Here is a 15284-nt window from a genome sequence, read left to right on the forward strand (position 1 = left end):
CCATGTAGGGAGCGAAGGCTGGCCCTTGTGGCTCAATACACACACAAGCTACTCTAGCGTGCATTGTGAAAACGTTAATGGTGGTTCTTATAGAAAAACATCAGATTGCACAGTGCATCACAGTTTGCTGCTCAAGGGGCAGGATAGCCACAGACCACTCAGGGTGCCCATGCTAACCGCTGTCCACTCCTTGGATCACGGAGCAATAAAAGAAAGTGATCTGATCTGTGCATGTGTGTTACTTACCTGTGGAACACCTGGCACCAAGATGTACAATGGCAAGAAAACAAGTTGGGGGGAGCAGTGTGATGCTTTGGGCCCTGCTATCCATGTGCATGTTACTTTGACACGTACCACCTAGATGAGCATTGTTGCAAACCATGAACATCCTTTTATGAAAACGGTATTCCCTGATGACTGTGGCCTTCAACAGGATAATGCGCACTGCCACAAAGCAAAAATGGCTCAGTAATGGTTTGAGAAGCGCAACAACGACTTTGAGGTGTTGATTTGACCTCCACATTCCCCACATCTCAATTGAATCAAGCATCTGTGAGATGCGATGAACGAACCACGCAGGCTCAACATGGAGTCAAAAGATCTTTTGCTAACATCTTGGCACCAAATACCACAGCAAACCTTGAGGGGTCTAGTGGAGTCCATGCCTCAGTGAGTCAGGACTGCTTTGTGAGATGCTCATAATGTTAGGCCTCATTGGTGTATCGTTATAAAGAGTATCAGGGTAAACAGTCGAGCCCTTCACATGACACAAACACCGCTGTTTTGAAACGCATTTGGTGACTTCATCCGATTTGTGACGGTAACGATACCAATGCTGTAGCAACCGCTGTTCCTTACTTTGTGTTCACAGCGTGCACAACCGTAGTTTCTGTTTCTGGCACTTGCTGAATTATTATTAGGTCAGCACTGATTGCACTGGAAAAAAACATTGGGTTGATGTTAAGGCGGGATGGCTCTGTTCACCGAACCGTTCAATAAACAAACAATAAAAATCTGAACAAACCAAATTCTGTCACACTATCTGTAGCTAGTACATGATTTATATTTCCATAAGTGCAAAACAAACAACGAGTTTAATTACTCACATTATCTGATTTATGTTAACTAACTCCCAGTGTCTCACACTCTGAACCACAAAAACAAGTCACTGTCCATGTTTATTTTAGTCTAGTTTAGTGTACAACTATTGCAGAAGCCCCATTTTAAGTGAGATTGTTTTCCCTATTCTAGTGCAATGATGACATAATTAGAAAAAATATGGATGCACTTAATGGTTTTTAACTTAAAATGTGATTTATTGACAAAGCGAAAGTTACCCATAAGCTTTGAAGGACATGATTGCCTGTGCAGGATTGTTAATGCTGCATGATAATCGAAATAATGCGTGAGGATCAAGCAGACATAACGAGCTCCAATCTGCTGATGAGATGGACTCTAATCTGAATTTCGGCAGTGGCCAGTGTCAAAGCCAAAGACGTTTGTCCGTTTGCATTCATTGACAAGATCTCCGAGGTTATTTGTCAACATGGCTCATGTAGCTCTGGTAATCTCCGCTCCTCGCCCGTAGACTGATTGATAATTGATCCCTGTTCAAACAGGCTTTCTTTGGGCCACAGTTGCCTCTGAATGCCAAACGAGTCATTCTGCCCCGTCCTCCCACAGCAGCCTAATCCGATAAACGAATGGGAATGAGTGTCGTCCTCTGCTGATGTCAACCTTTCACTCTGCCATTTATCTCCGATTGTTTGCTGATGAGGCCCCGGTGATGATGTCTGAGGATGGGGTCACTCACAGAGGCCTGCAGCTTTGAGCCTTTGCTATGGGGAAAAGCACAATAATCAAAACAGCAGTGAATACAAATCATGATTAAGTAATCTGATCTCAAAAGTCATTCCATTACATGATCCATTAAGGCAAATGCATAACATGATCCTTTAAGTCATTCAATTACAAATCTTTCAAATGTTATATCACTACTAATGATACAGAGAGATATTTAATCACCAGTGTCTGTTAATCCACCCTTTTTGCCTTGAACTTTGGTTATATACATATAAAACATAAGATCCACTGATGCCACCTCCTTCTCTGGGCTTGAGCTCATTTGAGATGGACTGAGGCACAATGGGAAAACTAACTAAAACAGTATGATTAAGCAAAATGTGCATTTGTTTATGGACACCACATCTTTAAAGCTAAAGACAGGCTTATTAGTGATGCATAGCTAAAAGGCCAGCATTAATGATGCATGGGTGGGTGCATTAGCACACATGCCGGGGATAGCTCGCACATCTGTGAAGGCACCATTGATGCTAGATCCTAAACAACATATGCTGACTCAAAGATGCTGTGAGTTTTTATGAATGCTTTGAATGCCAAACCACATTCTGCACATGTTCCACATGTTTGTAGTAAAAGAGTCCCAGTGTAGCAGATGGCTGACCCTCCCTGAGCCTGGTTCTGCTGGGAGGTTTCTTCCTGTTAAAAGGGAGTTTTTCCTTCCCACTGTCGCCAAAGTGCTTCCTCATACGAGGCCATATGATTGTTGGGTTTCTCTCTGTATGTATTATTATGGGGTCTACCTTACAATATGAAGCCCTTTGAGGCAACTTTTGTTATGATTTGGTGCTGTATAAATAAAATGGAATTGAAACTGAATCAAAATCAGAATTAGCAGACATTTTTCAAAAGACAAAAGAAATTTCCCAATTGGCAGTGCAACACTTGATACATAGTCTTTTTTGAATATAATGTACATGCTTAGACGTTTTCACCCATGTCCTGACTGAAGTGTTAAAAAGAGCATTCAGTCAACAACTGATTGTGAGAGAAATTGATGTTTTATTTAATATGAGCACACATTAGCATACGTCTATGAGGTACCTTTTAGAAGAAAGCAGCTTCAAAACAGCTAATATGTAAGTGCCATGTTCCCAATTTGATGCCTAAAACAAGGAAAATGCCATTAATTGTCAACATTACATGTATATTTACACACTGCAGAGGATTTGTGGTGATGTTTTCTGTGCATATGCTGAACTTCAACGCTGCCTTCACAGTGAAGGGGATAGGTCAGTCAGTGATCAGCCCAGGCCCAGAGCAACATAATTTTATTTGTAAGGCATGACACAGGGAATGACATTTAACTTGTTATTATTTCCGGGAAAAGATTAATGATAAATTGTCCATTATTTTTCCTTAAAAGTGAAAGATAAGACTGCACTCATTTGCCCTAAAGCCAGAGTGCCACCACTATGCAAAATGACAGCCAATTATCGGGGCCTAGTTTGGGATAATGACTTTACAATGAATCTTTTGATTGAAATGTAACTGGGTTGGCCCTGGGCAAAGAGCAAAAAAAAAAAGTTACAGAAACAATAAGCACTATAGAGCTGTGTCTCTAGGTCTCTCTGACTCTCTCCCTCTCTTTCTCTCTCCACTCCTCTTAGAAATAGCTATAGGAGAAAGCCAGAGATATGCATATATTGATGAAAAAATTATTAAGTCGCTGAGCGCTTGCAGCAAACATAAATTAGCATATTCAGGGTAAATATGCAGACTATTTACGATAATAAGACCGGATTATTCAATTCAATGAATGTTAAATAGATGAGGAAATGGTATGTGTCTTATCTAGTCAGAGCTTCTATTCATTTTAATCGCTTCCCAATTGAACTCTTCATTTTATTCTCTCTGAGTTATTGTTCCCATTCCAGCCCGCAATGGCACCTATGGGTCCTGGGAGATTTCCGCCAGTCACGTGGTTTAAGTGGCATTCACCTTATTCGCGGCGGAAATGGAGAAAGTCGACGTCACCCTGAGGCCAGCATCACGATAAGCCCCTTTTCATTATGCACAGGGGCCGATGGAGAACAAGATTAGCAGGGCCTTGTGTGCAAAAAAGCGAGAACATACAAGTCATCTAGATTAAATAAAGCGAGCAGAGATCCAAAAACAAAACACATTTGGTTTCTTATTGCGTGCATTAAAAACTTTAACTTTAAATAGACTGACTGTGTGTGTGTTTTCGTCTGCATGTTAATATCATAGACTTTCTGACATGCGTGCAAACACAGTGCTACTAAACTGTTTCATAAAACGTGCTGAAATTACACATTGGAACCAATATTAATCAGCCAACACATGAAAGAGATGTAATGGAAGCAGGTGTGTATGTGTTTCTGCACTAAAAAAAGATTCTTGGTCCTCATAAATATGAAGCAACAATTTTGACCAAAGTGTCACTGAAATATATAAAAGGTTTTTTTAATTCAAATAATTAATTATTAAGGAAAATGTGCTTGGTATAATCTGAATGGATACCAATCAAGTAGATTTCATTTGACCAGATTTCATTGGATTTGATGGAAAATTGACATGTAATCACATTACTTTTAAATGTATAAATTTCATTATCATTATTATTTATTTATTTATTTTTGAGTGCATGTTTCTCTGTCTCTGGACAAACTTTACCACTGCAATAATGCAATAATAAGTATTTAGTTAAGCTCAAACAGGCCAAACAATGAAGACGGGTTTATGAATGATGAATACTCACGATAACAACCCCAATGAGTTCCAAGGTGTCTGTGAGTGACAAAGTGAAAGCAGTACCAGCTACAGTTTCTCCAGCTGGTAATAATCTAGTACTACTGAGTTTTCACAGGTCAGAACATCAGCACATTAACAGAAATCCCAGCTACAAGATTGTCTCTAGTTATGTACATAAAAAGACTCCACATATGTAAAAGATGATTCTGCCTCGGTGTATTTTGGTGTTACTGTAAGTAAAGTGTAAAGCAAAGTGTGCTGTCTTCTGTGTGGCTCTTCTCACCAACCAAAGAGGCAATGCAATGCACTGACAGCAGTGTGCTTCTGTTTTAACCTGTCTACAGTGCAGATTAATATATATTTGGTGTTTTAGTATTTCTAAAAATAGAGTTATGTTTGAGGGTTCGAGTCCAAATAAACCAGAGAACATCTTGCCCAGCAAAACAGTGTGAACACTTTATGTGCGTGTTTCTCAGACCGTCTACTGTAGATTTGCTGGTGTGCTTAGGGTCATCTTCCTGTTGCATACTCAGTTGACTAAGCTTTAGTCAGATGGCCTCAGATTTGACCCTAAAAATTATATTTTAGGGTATTCATAATCAACTCAGCACCGTGCTTGACAGTTGTTATTGGGTGTTTGTGTTGATGTGCCATTTGGTTTTCATCAAACGTGGTACTGGTCATTATGGCCAAATATCTCCACTTAGGTCTCATCTGTTCATTGTTCCAGAAGTCTTGTTTTTGTTCATGTGCGACTTTGCAAACCTAAGCTGTGCTGCCATGTTCTTCTGGTTCTTCCAAAACACTCATACTGTTATTGATCCTTTTTACCTTAAAGTGTATATTTATTCCTTTTACCTTAGTCTTAAAGTGTATATTTATTTGTAACTCTTATTATATTTATTGTTGTTTTTGCACTGAATGGAACTGGAGCCTCCTTGTCTCCTCTCTCTATATACTGTACTGTATGTAACAGAGATGACAATAAAGTTTACTTTGACTTTGACTACTTGTGCAGTCTTTTCCTTGTCGTACTGACATGAACTTTAACATTTTACATGTTAACCAGTCTTTTATTACTACTACTCCTATTATTATTATTATTATTATTATTATTGTTATTGTTATTATTATTATTATCATTATTGCAGATTCTTTAAGCATTACAGGAGCTGAACTTTGACCAACGGAATTTGCAGAGTCATCCCTTCCTGGGAATTCTCTTAAATGTTTTTCACTCGTGAATAATCTTTCTTACTGTGGAATGATGGACTTCAGATTGTTTTGAAATGGAAATATAAATCTCCCCAGATTAAAGCAGAGCACCGATTGGTTCTCTGATTTCAGTGGTAATCTCTTTCCTCTTTCCTATTCATTGTGTTAATGCACACCTGAATGCCCCGGACCAGCAAATTGCCAAAGCCTCTGTATTTCTAGGGGTGCTTGCACTTACTCATGATCAATTAATTAAGTTAATTTGATTAGCAGCATCTGTAAACTATTTACTTTCTTACTTCTTTTCTCGGATTTACCTAATTTTAGGGCCGGATTATTTTCATTACGTCTTGATGTCTTTATAAAGTTTTTTAAATTCCTTTGCTCCGTTTTCCCCTCTCTTTCAGTTCGCTTTTAACTTTTTCCCCCAGCATAATTTCTATTGTTCAATTAAATCCTCATCCGTTAATCCTCTCATGTAATGTCTCCATGATTCAAACAGATGGAACTGAATCACGGTACAAAATCATATTCTTTACTACTCGCCCCTCTTTTAAAAACCTAAACACTGAAGCCTCCATCTAGTGGCTCAGAAGCTTTAATGCTTTTCTGATGATTTTTAAACGATATCCTCTGCTGCCACCTATCGTTGATATCAGGTACTGGCAGTTTGAGACTGAAACAAGATCTTTAAATAAGCACAAGGAGTGTGAACAATTTAAATTAAAGTGCTGATTTTATTATAAATGTTATACTAATGGAGGGATAATGACAACAACAGCAACAACAATCATACTAAAGATTAGAAGAAGAAGAAGAATTACACATGAAGACATTCCTTATCTTTGCAATTCTTTCAAGACACCAAATAATAAAACTTACAGTGTACTGAAAATAAATAACTTCTTGAACAACATATCTGGCATTGATTCTATGTTTAAAATGTTTTTCCTCCCTCTGCCACATGGTGGCATTCTCCCATCAGTGTTTCTCCTGATATCTTGTTTATCACTAATAACTGATAAGACGCCCAGTAAACCCATTAGTATAACAACAGTAGATTGTCGTGAGGCACAACAAGTGTTTCAGCTTCTAATATGGGTGTTGAAGGAGGCTGAGGCTGGTCAAGCTCTGTTTTATGAAGCCACTGAAAAGTGATGTCTCGAAAGCAACTGTAATAACTTATAATAAGTACATTATCATAGAATTCCTGATTCACATAACTGGAGCTAAAAAGGCATCCTTTACAGTAATTTGACAATTATGGGAACTCTTACAGCCCAAAATGAAGACAAATAAACATAAAAGAGGGGTGAAAATAGGCCCAAATAAACAAAAGTTTGCACTCTACTCATTAATAAATTTAGAAAACAATTATTTACACACACACACACACATATACATCCAAGAGCCTCGCCTTCATCTGTAATGTAAGAAATTTAAGTATAATCATCAAATAAATGTGTTTAAACAAATATATATATATATATATATACTGGTTCACCTATGTTTGGTGAAGCTTTCTAATAAGCTGTCACTTGAACGGTTGTAGCAGCAGACAGCAGGAAACCACAGCAGGTAGTCTGCAACATTCAGCATTAAAAAAAGAAGACGATACATATTTCATAAGTTGGTAATTGATGCAAACAACCAAACCCATAATGTACACAGCACCTGTTAATGCCATGTTTCCAAGGCATTCATGTAGCAGTGTCTTGGCTTATGATTAAAGAGGAAAGAAAAAGAAAGGCATGGGATGGGGTGGGTTTTGAGGGTGGGGGGTGGGTTGCATCTCCATCCGCTCCCCCGCCCTCTCACACACACTATAAAAAAGCCTGACATTAATTATTTGCTGTTTTGCAGGCAGGAGGCTGCCCTTTTGCTAAAGGGAGTCATTTACCCCCCTTTGGAATTATACCTGATTTCAAATGAACAAAACCGTAATGAAGGTGATGCTGTTTCCTGTGGATCGTCACAGAGCTAATACAGACAAATTAAAAGTGATAAAGAGCTGCTGCCATCTCAAGCGTGACAACTCTCACCATTGCAAGTCAAGTGGTTTCCATCTACAGGTTGTCGTGGTAACTCCTCATTTTGGCACCATATAGTAGCAACCTGATGCCAGCAGCCATCCGCTCCGTTTGATGGCTGGGGGGGGGATGGAAGAGGGGGACTTGAAAGGAGTCAGTTTTCATGTAAAACAGTTGCAAGATTAACAACAAATTGCGACTCGCTTCTCCACTTCTGAGTAATAACATCAATTACCGTTGCCAGGGAGACCCTTGATCTTTCTGAATTACACCAATAACAAAAACCTGCACTTGCTCTCTTTTATACTGTAAAAGCTTTTCTGCATCAAGGGATCTGCGAACCGACATTTGTCATGGAAAGGTCTGCTTTTTAGAAAAGATTATCCCTGCGGTCAAAAAAGTACTTCATGTTTGTTTTTTCTCGGGAATATCTCCAAAGGGAACATTACTGGAGCTCATTTAGACTCTGAGTTTTTGTTCAGGTACTCCCCCTCCTCTCTTTCCTCTTCCCTTTTACTCTTATTCTGCCCGTCTCCAGCTCATCCCTGGGGACACTGAGAGATCTGAGCCTCACACAATACATTCTATTTAGGCTGAGTCGTGGGTACAAACTCATGGGAATTTGCTGTTTGCATCTCAGCTGCTTTAAGTTATCCTCCACCCTTCTCCCCCCAAAAAAAGAAATAAAAGAAAGGTTTACAATGATGGCAAAAATAACCAGATGCTACATGAAGGCATAAAACAACTGGAAAAAAACAGTCTTTCATCCCTGAGATGATCCCTATCCATAAAACAGGATAAAATTTTATCCTATTTTATGACCTCAGCAGAAAAACAGAAAGAAAGAACAAATTAAATTAATATTCTAGAAGAACAATAGCAATGATGACTTTTTTTGTGTGTGCAGTTTTCTGAGTCTATAGTCAGTCAGAGTAATACTATTTGCTCAAAGTGATCATAATTAGAGCCCAAGGTCCAGAGGCTACAATGTTTACATTCATCACCTTTGTTAATTTTGGAGGACCAACACTGCCAAAATAAATGACATAAATGACTATGGGACTAAATGCATCAAAAATAACAAGAGAAAGGGGCATTAATTCATTATAAAAGTGGGACACAGATTAATACTTCAGACTTTGCTATTTAATTTTCAGTTTCATTAAGATGATGAATTATGATTTCATAATTTATAAATGGATTTACTTCTTTTCTTCTTCTTTACTTAGTATTTCTGCATTCATTTCTTCATCACGTAAACAGACGTATTCAAAATGTACCGTGGGACAGGCTTTGGGCCTCTGATGGCAGACCCATGAAAGAAGTAAGTGCCTCAGGTCTGGAGATGGCCAGACAATAATCGAGCTGATAATAACACTTGGGCTGACTTCCATGTAAGTAATGTCGGTAGTTTCCTATGTACAGTGGTGCAGTTGTTAATACTGTTGCCTCACAGCAAGAAGGTCATAAGTTCAACCCTGATGTCAGTCAACATCATGAGTCAACCACTGTCCTCCTGCAACAACCTCACATGCTTCTCTGTCTTTCCTGACATCCTCTACTTACTCCTCCATCAACTCTTTCAAAGCAAACATCCCATCTGAAGTGCTCTTTCTCTGCATGAAGCCAGCCTCAATCTTGCCATATCTTCATGGCATGGCTCATTAAACTTTATCACTCTGTACCTCAGCTCTGCACATCAGCTTTGTTGAAAATCAGTAACAGTACACTTCATCTCCATTCCTCAGGTATCCTGTTAAACAATCTGGTCAAAAAGTCTACTGCCCTCTCTCATGGACATCTCCCTACCTCCACATCTATGGCATCCTGACCAGCTGCCTTTCCACTCTTTGTAGACGCTCTCACTTCCTCCTGACCTTCATGATTCACTAACTGTCCTCCATTCGTCCTCTTACTTTCTTCATTCATCAGCTCCTCAAAGTACTCCATCCATGTTCTCTGCACTCTCTTCACTTGTTGGTAAATTGCAGGCTCTGTTCTTAATCACCCTAACCTGCTGCACATCCTTTCCAGCTCAATCTCTCTTTCAGCCGATCAGTACAAGTCTTTTTAACTTAGTGTCCAGCTTCATGTCTTTACCGTTCCCTTTTCCACCTCTCTTGTGCACCAAGCCTCAAAGTACTCTTGTCTGCTTTTGTTATCTTTCTACTTATTCCTCTTTTTCTCTGCCTTTGAATACTTTTCTGTACTTCCTCACTTTATGGACAAATACAATGAAACTTCAAAACTGCTGACTTTCCCGTCAACCTCTGACAAACTTAGCTTTTAGTGCTAAGTTGCTCATTTTAGCATGCATATGAAATAAAATTGAGGTCATATCCACTGCAAACATTAGCGTGCTAACTGTATTATTTTTCCATTTTAATGTTACTGTTGCTATTTATTTATTTATTTTGCTCAGTGCTACTATCTGTGGTTCCGCTCCAGTTTGTCAGAGGTGAAACAAGTGGGCGCTGAAATCTGTTTGCATTCACAGCCTTGCACACACCATAACATATCAATTATCCCTGATTACTGCACACCTTGAGGGCTGCACCCCTGCTCATGCTATTATATAATCCCTTTAAATACCACAGGAGCCTTTTCCCCCACTGCAATTACACCACTGTAACTATTCATTCATTAGATCTGAAGCTCCGGAGTGGCTTTAAAGCCTCTCTATCCATCTCGCACTACTTCGTGATGCCTTACATCTTCCTAACCCCATACTGTGATGGTGGTGCCGGTCTCCTAGCAACCGGTCCTCTCAGAGGAGGTGACAGCATTTGAGTGGGCACCCTCACCTCTACACATTCACCCCCCGCTTCTCCCCTCCAACACCTCCACCACCCTCTCCCTTCTCTCCACCAACCGGATGCTCTTCAAGTCAAGTAAACAGACCTCACTCTGTGGCGCAGTGTGCCGAGTGCACTTGTGTATGAAGTTCACCGTAATAGAATGATAACATGACTGAAGAATGAGTTCATTGCTACACTTCCATTCATAGTTGGATCATTGAACTATCACATGGGTGACTCTGGTTAAACAGGACATAATATAGTTGACTCTATTCATTTATCCACTAAACACTTTTTTGTTTCATGCTTTAAAGGCGGTTGTGTTTTTATCTATGTACAGTACACTTCTACCTAATAACTTATTAATAGTTGCTGAATGATTTATTAACACTTGAATGGGTTACAAAAAATAAATCAGGGTGATGGTTACCCTTTCTGTTAGGGATGCTTAAATATTACAGGCTGAGCTATAAGCGGACCTGACACTAACCTTAACTAATGAGTTAGGCAAGCGTATCGGCCATGATGTGATCATTAAATGCAGTAAATGTCACACAGTCACTGATAGGAGTTTTTAGCATAACAAAGGACATCAATAAAACTGCTCAGTTATAAGGAGTGACTTAAGTTAGAAAGAGTGACATCTGATTAGTTTCAGGAACATGCTAATTAAATAAGAGATTCTTACTGGCTTGTTATTTTCAAATAATTCACCAAGCAAATGTACAAATGTTAAAACTCCACTGTGTTAAAAGTTAACGTCATGGACTTTGCATGTAGAAACAGCTGATTAGAGAGTGCCGCCTATATGTGAACTAAACAGATCTAAAGTGACAATACTGCACATGGACTTTCCATGATGTGCCAGCTACAGCACAGAGATTTAGACAATTATTGATATTTTAAAGTTTGAACAGTGTGATGACAATAAAACTAGCCATCTTTTAGGTTGGTAAAATCTTTTACCTAAAGGTGGATTTATTATGCTGTGGGGGATGACAGTGAAGTGGGTATTTGATGGGTATGAGAACAATATGAGCCAAAACTCAAGAGCTTTTGGGCTGTTATGTTAGACAGTGAACTCTGCTACCATCATGAATCAAGATGGATTGGTGGATTCCCGGAGCCCTGGCGTTCATTTGGATAGTGTCCATGATGTTTCCCATCCCTCAGATGCCGTTTGCCTCCAAGTTGTTGTGATGGGATGTCAGAATGTAAAATCTTTCTTTCTTTGATTTCATGCTGTTTTTCTTAAATCCTCAAACCTATTTTTTAGGGCAACTAACTTATTGGTCACCAGGCAGATGACTTAGCCCTGCCTTCGCTATTTCATTTGATATCAAAAGTCACACGATGTTGCTTTTACTTATTATTATTATTTTAATCTTAGTCCTAAAATTGCGAATTTGGTCCCCACGTTGACCCAAGTTTCCCTCCCCTAAAACTGAACTATATTTATATCACTTGGCAAAATTCGAAAGTTTGAGGCATATATTGGTGGATTTACGGTAGCGCAGGCTTATTAGGGCACGATTACTCTTGCATGACTATGTTTGTGAGGTTGTGGATGTAAACCATGTCCCGCTGCGCTCACATTTTGGGTTGGCTGCAGCCTGGAGCGACACTGTTAAAGTGACGTGAGAGCTTGACGATACTAAATGGCAGCATTTGAAATAGCCTACCTGCCTGCCCGCTCACCCACTCGCTGATGCGCTCACGACCCCATCAGAAGCGCTTCAGCACCGCGGTGCCCCGGACAGCTCCTCCGACTGCTCTGCTTCCAGGATTTGCATCTGCGGGACAATTTGCTGAATACGTTTTGTTACTTTAACGAAGGCAAACTTTCAAGTCACGGTGGGAGAGATGAATACTGAAAGACCATCAAATGTCTCCTTTTTTGATTTCATTGGAGGAGTTCAACTTCTTCAAGGGGAGAACACCCGGACAGTCATGCCTGTCCTCTTGATCGGTGTCTGCGTGTCCGGAGCGGTTGGGAATTTGCTCGTTTTGCTAATTTTCATCCGTGACTTCAGGAACGGAAAGGGCTCTGAGGTAAAAGCACTTCTCGCTTCTTTAGCTTCCACGGATTTGGTGATCCTGTTATTGTGCGCGCCCGTGCGCGCAATCACCTACTATAAGCAGACCTGGACCTTGGGGAGTTTTGTGTGCAGCACCACAGACTGGTTCCAGCACTCGTGTGTGGTTGCAAAAACTTTAATCCTCGCATTCACCACCAGAGCCAAACACACTTTGGTTCCCAGCAACGCCACGGGGGGTCTGCACAACCCGACGTGGATTCACGGAGCCCTGGCGTTCATTTGGATAGTGTCCATGATGTTTCCCATCCCTCAGATGCTGTTTGCCTCCATGCTGCCGTATGGCCGCGACAATATTTGCGTCTCCGAAATGCCAGCGTGCGCGTCTGACTTCATGAGTTTGTTCTACAAGATTTATCCGACTGCAACCTTTGTTGTGCCAGTCATCTACACAGTGGCCTACTACACTAAAACGCTGCACACTGCGGTGAACCACGCACCGAGACCGCAGCACCAGAGCAAAGTTATCCTGGTTTTATTGTGTCTGAGCGGCGCCCTCGGGCTCATGCTGCTGCCGGAGTGGGGGACATTCACCTGGATCAGACTCGGCTACTCCAGGCCTCCCGTGGGTTTAATGATGTTCGCGCAAGTCCTCCTTTACGCATGCAGCTCTTTCTCACCGGTCATCTTGATGACCATGTACGACGATGTGCGTCAGGGACTGATCAGCATCTGGTTCATCGGGACCTGCAGAAGCAAGAAGCGCGTGTCCCGAAAAAAATGTCCAAAAACGGAGGGGAACGGAGCAGAGGTCGGAGCAAACGCCGTCACCAACGCGATCTCGCCAGGGAACGAGAAGACGTTCCCAGATGTGGAGCACTTTTGGACAGGGCGCAGAAATACACACGTGGAAGAGGACCAGGACCCGGTTCCATGGGAGAGAGAGGAGAAAATGTTGTAATCAGAAGTATCTTTATTTTATTTTTTTTTCTTTTAGCAGAATATTTCTGCTTGTTCCGGACTGGTTGCTAGTTTTTTGACCCACAACGCAGACCCTGGTTGAAAGTCTGTAGTGGCCTGTTTGCTATCGTAAGCTTGACTAGATGTAAAATAAACTCATACAGTATGTTTCGGTGTTACGCATATTTCTATTCTTTTGATTTGAATATTTCTTTTATTTGCCCGCAGTTTTGCTACACTGTCACTTAGGACGTTTAATATGTAGCAGAGGAGGTTTGTACAGATAAGAAGCCAGTGTAAATACTCAGAACATTCAAGTTGTGATTGTGTACATGTGATGCATATCATCGATATTAAAACCTTCTCAATACGAATCGCTCTGTTTCGTTTTTTCCCCCTGAAACACCCACCCCACCTTAATCACGGATAAAATACAATTCGACCATCAAATCGCTCCATTTAATTCAAAAGGTTTTGACATGCCATGCTCTGTACAAATAGATCATTCCTCCATATTAAATTCACAACTAATCCAGCTGCATAATTTGGGTCAAGTGAATAATGATGTTTCACTGAAAGCAGCATTCACTTTTAGAAAGTAGTAGTGCATAAGCTGGACACTCAATTACACTTTTTTCACCGTTATCAATCAAAAAAGTCATAAAGAAAAAATGCAATAATTCCCCGTTTGAGTGTAAAGTAGCTAAAAATGGCGGATCACATAAATAAATATATGTCAAAATTATACCCAACTCTTTTTTTTTATTTAGTTCTAAAAAGAAAAAAAAAGAGAATTTAATTCTAGCAAACAGAGGATGACTGCCAATATAAGAAATAGTTGTAATAAAATGAGTGGAATATTATAAATGCATTTTACAAATGTTTTATAACACACTGCAATCAATTTGTAGATCGTTATAGCACAGTTTTTAGTGCACAATAAAAGTGTAGCTTAACTTTCTTATTTTATCATTCATTATAGGTTATCCATCCTCCACTTATAGATACTCATGCCTGGAATACCAGACACATTATTGCATATTTTTAACCATTCTATAAATCTTTATTCACTGCATATAAACTAGAGTGGTGCCTAAAGTAAAATCAAAAGTATGCAACCACATTTCAAATGAAAGGAAAGCCAACATGAAGTGTCTCTGTGAGGTCTTCTGGCACTACATGCCACCAGAACAGCTTCAGTGTACTTTGTTAGTGTCACTCCATGTCTCTGGAACTCTACAGTGGGAATGAATCACTGTTCTTCCAAAATATATTCCCTCATTTTGTGTTTTGATGAGCCTGTTAAAGTTTAACTTTTTGTAAGGTGTGTGTCCCGTTACAACTGGTTTGAAAGTAACACAGCATTTTAGGAAAGGAACATCATACTAACAGTAAGATATGATGGTGGTAGTGTGATACTCTTTGTTTGTTTTACTGCCTCAGGACCTGATAGACTTGCTGTGGCACATGGAACCATCAATTCTGCATCTCCTAAAACATGAAGGAGAATTTGTGCGACCTCAAGCTAAAGCACACTTGGGTTCTGCAGCAGGACAATGATCCAAAACATACAAGTCCACCTCTGAATGGCTTAAGAAAAACAAAATGAAGACTTTGGAGTGGCTTAGTCAAAGGCTCCTGACCTGAATCTGATTGAAATGCTGTGGCAT

The 15284-nt window shown here is 40.0% G+C and overlaps 1 protein-coding gene across 1 annotated transcript; it reads left to right on the forward strand.

Annotated features, from left to right (window-relative positions):
- The first annotated feature begins 12568 nt into the window (after window positions 1–12568).
- Window positions 12569–13615, forward strand: LOC102082380 (probable G-protein coupled receptor 151). The gene has a single exon (XM_025901143.1). The coding sequence runs from the start codon at window positions 12569–12571 to the stop codon at window positions 13613–13615; it is 1047 nt and encodes a 348-aa protein (XP_025756928.1).
- Window positions 13616–15284: the final 1669 nt, after the last annotated feature.

Source organism: Oreochromis niloticus, linkage group LG19 (genome assembly GCF_001858045.2).
Source record: "Oreochromis niloticus isolate F11D_XX linkage group LG19, O_niloticus_UMD_NMBU, whole genome shotgun sequence".
Taxonomy (NCBI): domain Eukaryota; kingdom Metazoa; phylum Chordata; class Actinopteri; order Cichliformes; family Cichlidae; genus Oreochromis; species Oreochromis niloticus.

What these genes read in the sequence shown, in the direction of transcription:
- LOC102082380 (XM_025901143.1), top strand. Translation starts at nt 12,569, where the DNA reads ATGCCTGTCCTCTTGATCGGTGTCTGCGTGTCCGGAGCGGTTGGGAAT.